The sequence below is a fragment of the Echinops telfairi genome, unplaced genomic scaffold, assembly GCF_000313985.2.
Source record: "Echinops telfairi isolate 266 unplaced genomic scaffold, ASM31398v2 ScPeMD7_7457;HRSCAF=8495, whole genome shotgun sequence".
Lineage (NCBI taxonomy): Eukaryota > Metazoa > Chordata > Mammalia > Afrosoricida > Tenrecidae > Echinops > Echinops telfairi.
The window spans coordinates 43,580,684-43,585,943 of record NW_022111357.1 but is presented as its reverse complement, the minus strand read 5'-3'; the positions used below and the strand labels follow the sequence as shown (position 1 = coordinate 43,585,943).

The following is a 5,260-nucleotide window of genomic DNA, read 5'->3' as shown; positions in this document are numbered from 1 at the left end:
GGCGGGGAGGTCAGGTGGGGCCTCTGACAGTGGAAGCCCAGATCCAGCACAGGCAGCAGCGCCACCTGTGGGCCAGGGGGTGAGAGGCAGCAGCCTGGGGCCACACTGTCTGGGGTTTCTTCCCACCTTCTCCCCTAATACCCACCACCCCCAGGCCCTGTCCCCTCTGGTTGAGTCAGGTTCCCTTGGCACCTAACTAGAGTGCCCTGGGACTGCTAGGATGGGCCCAGGACTTGCAAGTAACCCTAGACTCTCAGAGGGTCCTGGGATCCCCTTGGGACACAGAGAAGAATGGGGTTGGTGAGCTGGTAGCAGGCTCTCCCGGAAGAGTCCTGCCTGGGGCAGGCACTTCATGGGCTTGGCAGACACCCCGGTGGGCAGAACCTGGAAGCCCTCCAGGCTCTGCCTGGATCCGGTTGTTCCTGCAGCTGCTGTTATTCCTGACTCTGCAGTCACGTGAATCAACATCATTCTAGATGCTCCAAGCAGTCAAATTGCTTCGGGTGTCTCGATGGGGCACGAGAGTTCTATGTGGGGCCAGGGAGAAATCAGGGCAGCCCCCTCTGGGCCCACCTGATCCTGAGCTCCTGCTTCTGCAGCTCTGGGTTTGGGGAGATGGAGACCCGCAATGGCCTTTCCCGGTTCTGCATCTTCATGGTGAGGAGGGACTGCCTCCTTGGCTCCTTCTTCTGGGAGACCATGTCCTTGCGGACCTGTGGGGGAGGAGAGAAGGGAGGTGGGGCTGTCCTGAGGCCCATTAGGTCTTCTGGAGCCCAGCTGGGCGGGAGCTTCAGGGCCCCTTTGTTGGCAGGGTTTGGGGACTTGAAAACCAAGTGGCTTCACCAGAGGGACTGAGGCAGACAGGACCCACAGTGGAGTCAGTGTGGGGCGCTCGGGGTGGGCAGTGAGTGTCGAGTGAGGTTTGGGGGAGCTGCCATATTGGGGAGAGCAATTTTCACAGTTCCTTTGGGCAGGTGGCGTTTGAGGGTTACAGACAAGGAGCCTCCAGCCCCAACATAGGTAGGAATGGGCACTGGAGTAAGTCCCAAGGTCCCGATGGAGCCAGGCCATGACCTGGCTCCCATGCAGGGCAGCAGCTCCTGTCCCACCTCTCCGCCACCCCCACCCCCCTGGCCTCCTAACGCGACTCCCCATTCATACCCCAGAAGCCAATCTGCCCTCCAGCTCCTTGCTCAGGGCCTGCAGGGCTTCCTGGCGCACTAGCTCCTCGGGTAGCACGGGCTGAAAGGCCACCTGCACCAGGCACTTCTGCGGGGAGGGCAGGAGCCAGCCTGAGTGCTACCATCCACCCCAGGGCTTCTGGCAGCTCTGCTGGCCCCTGCCCTCCTCACGTACCCCATGGCTTCCACTGCTGCCTTCCCTCTGGCAGTTCCTGCTTGGATGCCCCGCCTGCCCTCAGCGCTGCCCATCCCCTGTAGGTGGGCTGCCTAGCCATGGGTTGGGGGCCTGGAGAGGGAGGTGTTAAATGGGGGTCTGGAATGGTCCAGGCCCGCATCGAGCCTCCCATTTTGAGCCATGGAGGTGTGGGGGGTGGGGCAGGAAGGGTTCCTTGCACCCTAACTTGCCAGCCCACCATGTCAGCCTTTTCAAGCCTGGATCTGTTCCCTCTGGTACCCTCCCCCCCCCACCAGATGTTCCCTACGTGACAGGGTGTGGGGGTCACGCATGATGGCCTCCCAGCGCCTGGGTTGTGTACCTGATGGAGAGAGACCGCGAGGGAGATGCAGAGATCGAGAGAGAGACAGAGAGAGAGGCAGACAGCAGAACCTCCCGGGCGCAGGCTGAGGATGCTGTTCGGTAACACGTGGAGCGGATGTACACTGTCGGTTGAGCTGCACTGGCCTGGAGCCTGTTCTGCTCGGTCCTTTCCAAAGCCCTCGGAATGGCTGTCACCCCCTCTCTGAGAGTCAGCAGTGAAGCTGGGTGCTGCGAGCCTGCGCTACGTCTGCCCTCTCAGATAAAGTGTGTGTGCGCCAGAGAACAGAGCTGGTGAACGGCTGTGTGGCCTGGGGCCAGGGCACGCCTGGGTGGCTGGGGACCTGTGAGTCTGCCTGTGACTGGGGAAGGGGGTGGGCAGCTCAGGGTAGCCCCGGGGTGGCCTTGGTCCTGCACTCGTGGGCCACAGAGGCCCTGACCCGGCTTGGTTCATTTCCTTCCGCCACCCAGTGACTCCCTGTGATCAGAGTCAGCAGCTCACGCCCTGCCTGCCCGTGGGACCAGCACCCACCTTTCCTGGCAGCACTGTCCCCACTGAGGGGGAGATGGTGATGGGCACATCCGGGGGCAGCAGGAATTCGAACGATGTGGGTCCCACAGGGGCGGGCTCCTGGGAGCCGATGCGTGGCACGGAGTGGGTCATCATGTTCATGCTCAGGTGAGAGTTGATGACATAGAGGGTGGCCACGGAGGTGTCGTACAGGGGGGTGGCTGAAAACTTGATTTGGTAGTGGGACAGCTCCAGGGGTGGGTGGACCCCCACAGCCCGGCAAGAGAGCTTGAACTCCCTGGGGAAACAGAAAGCTGGCTCAATCTGGGTCCCTAGTGGGGATCAGGGACATTGAGGGAGACACCTAGGTACAGACATGCCTATCCTTTGTTATCCACCCGCCGCCCCGCCCCCCCCCCCCATCATCCACTCAAACCAACCCTGCCCTCAGTCTGTCATCCATGTAACCTGTTATAGCGGCCACCCAGTGTGCCACTTTACTCACGGCCACTCAGCTGGTTCTCCCTCACAGCAAGCCCTCTCAGACAGGGTCTCTGAACCTCTTCATCTTTATGGGACCAGAAAGCCTCATCTTTCTCCCAGGGAACAGATGGTGGGTTTTGAACTGCTAGCCCTGTGGTTGGCAGCCCAAAGGTGCTGCCAAAATGCTCTGCCACCAGAGCATTTTGCTTATGATCCTAATAGGGAAGCAAACACCCCTACCCCTGGGTGGTCTGGGTGGTTTGAATCTTAAGGGAGGTGGTGCAACGCCCCCCGACAGAGGAAGGGGGGGAGGTGACAGCTGAGAAAACTCTCTGGCGCACTCTCTCCTCTGTGACGTAGGGGGCGATCGGGAATCTGAGTCAACCTGATGGCAGTGGGTTTGGTTTTTGTTGTTTGTTAAGGGATCTTGAAAACACTACATGCTCTATTGCAAAGGCATTCGACTCTGTGGACCGTAAGAAGCGGGGGTTTGTCTTGAGAGGAATGGAAAATCCAGGACGTTTCACCGTGCTCATGTGGAACCTGTACATGGGTCAAGAGGCAGTTGTACAAAAAGCACAAGGGACTACTGCGTGGTTTATAATCAGGAAAGGTGTTTGTCAGGATTGGATCCTTTCACTACTTTTCCCCGTCTCGGAACCATTCTGGGACACCTGCATTTGGCAAATTTGGGTCTTCTCCACTTTCACGGGATTGGCCATTACAGAATTGGTTCAAGCTGGTTTAAAGCTCTATTTCTATATTCCCCCCAAACTCTTATTTCCTTTGCCATTTTCCCACTGAATTTTACCCTAATGACTTAAAAAAAATAAAAATGCTTTGAGGGATGAAACCGGTCACCCAGCAGACTTGTCTGAAACAAAAATGGCCATGTGTCCATGTATTTCTCTATTTTAATCCTGTGACCATGAAGCTTTACATGTTAACATGAAACCATTCCTCTGGACGTAGAGATCCCTGCAGTGATTCTTAGCGCTCAATTCCCTGAGCACTTCAGTATACAGAAAAGCGATGAATGATCATTGCACACCCACAGGAAAACTGTGGGACACTGCGCTTGGGCCAGATGGATGGCCCCTGGCTCCCCATTGGGCCTGGTCTCTCTGGGAGAGCCAGGCTTGTTTGAAGGGAGCTGGGGGCTTTGGTGTGTGGTGGGAGTGCTGGAGACTGGAGGTCACTTTGTCCCCATGTTGTTCATCCCTTTGACCTGCTTTTGGTTTAGATGCCAAGTCACACAGTAACACACCCTACGTGAGTTTCTGATGCTCAGTCAAGTCACCCAGGCTCTCCCAAGAGGTTTGTCTGATGCACCACACGTTTCAAGACAAAGGGGTTTAATCCAGTAGTTCCCAAAGTGGATGATACCATGCACCCGTCCCCCAGGGGTGGTGCTAGAATGATCCGGGGGGGCTGTAGATACCACACTTTATTCTGGATTATGGGCTAAAGTATACAAGGTTTTAATTGCCCGGGGGCACTGAGTAATTTTTTTTTCCTGAAAAGGGGGTGGTGGGCCAAGTAAATTTGGGAATGCATCATGTAACCTAATCCATTCAGAAAGGACTTGACACTAGCTAGTATCTCCGATGGGGCCACGGTGCTTTGATCTCAGCAAGTACTGGAACAATTTCCTTTCCCCCCAGAGGCACTGGGATAAAGGTTAGCTCATTCAATGCTTGGAAGATGTTCTGCATCAGGCCCTGGGGGCTGAGCCCACCTCTCTGTCTAAACCATTGGCCCAATTGAGTCTGATTTCGCTTCCAAAGGCAAACTTCCGGCTTCACTTTCAGTCCCCGTGGCATGCTGAGGACACCTGTTCCCAGACACCCATCCGAAGCATTCTGACTTCCTGGTCCCTCACTGTCTCGGCTGCATGGGCCCAGGAATGGAACCAGCTGGAGGTGTGGCCACTGCCAAGGTGCTGCTCAAGGTCATGCTGGTCCCTTCAAGGGGGGGTGGGGAGTGGGCGGGGGGAATGCTTTCCTTCTGTTTGTAATCTGGAAGGTCTGTAATGACATGTCTGGAAGGACCCTCCAGTGGAGCCACCTGGGTGTGGATTTCCACAGCGGGTCCGTTCCACACTTCAGATTTGATTTCTTGAATCGTTGTGAAAATGAGTCCGGTTTTTCTAATTTTGTCCTTGTGTCCATTTTGGGAGGCTCTGTTTGTTTGTTTGTTTGTTTGGAAGGGGGCTGGAGTGCGGATAGGAAGACCTCCGTCACGACAGAGGGTGTTGTCAGCTCTCTCCAGGTTCTCATGGGCCTGTGGCCCTCATTCCACGCCACAGGCACAGGTGGGTCTCACATTTGCCATGGAAGGTTGTGTTGGGTGAGGGTACTGGAGACGCAGCCACACAAACGAGTCAGATCCCTCGTGGGCGGTCACTTCGGTTGTGGCCAGGAGCTGGGGCTGTGGAGGTGGCCCCTGACCGCACAGGCTGTAGGGCTTCAAGCTGTGTGGACTTGGAGGCAGGGTCTTAAACCCAGTGTTTTCCAAAGTGGGTGACTGCACCCTGGGGGGTGGGGGACT

The 5,260-nt window shown here is 56.7% G+C and overlaps 1 protein-coding gene across 1 annotated transcript in view; it reads right to left on the bottom strand.

Annotated features, from left to right (window-relative positions):
* CFAP74 (cilia and flagella associated protein 74) overlaps positions 1 to 5,260 on the bottom strand; it is a 67,789-nt gene that overhangs the window by 5,080 nt on the left and 57,449 nt on the right. Inside the window, exons 29-31 of the mRNA XM_045299229.1 lie at positions 2,249 to 2,525; positions 1,162 to 1,269; positions 574 to 713 (exon numbers count right to left, since the gene is read on the bottom strand). Coding sequence (XP_045155164.1) covers positions 574 to 713; positions 1,162 to 1,269; positions 2,249 to 2,525 — 525 coding nt within the window. The remainder of the gene's footprint in view (positions 1 to 573; positions 714 to 1,161; positions 1,270 to 2,248; positions 2,526 to 5,260) is intronic.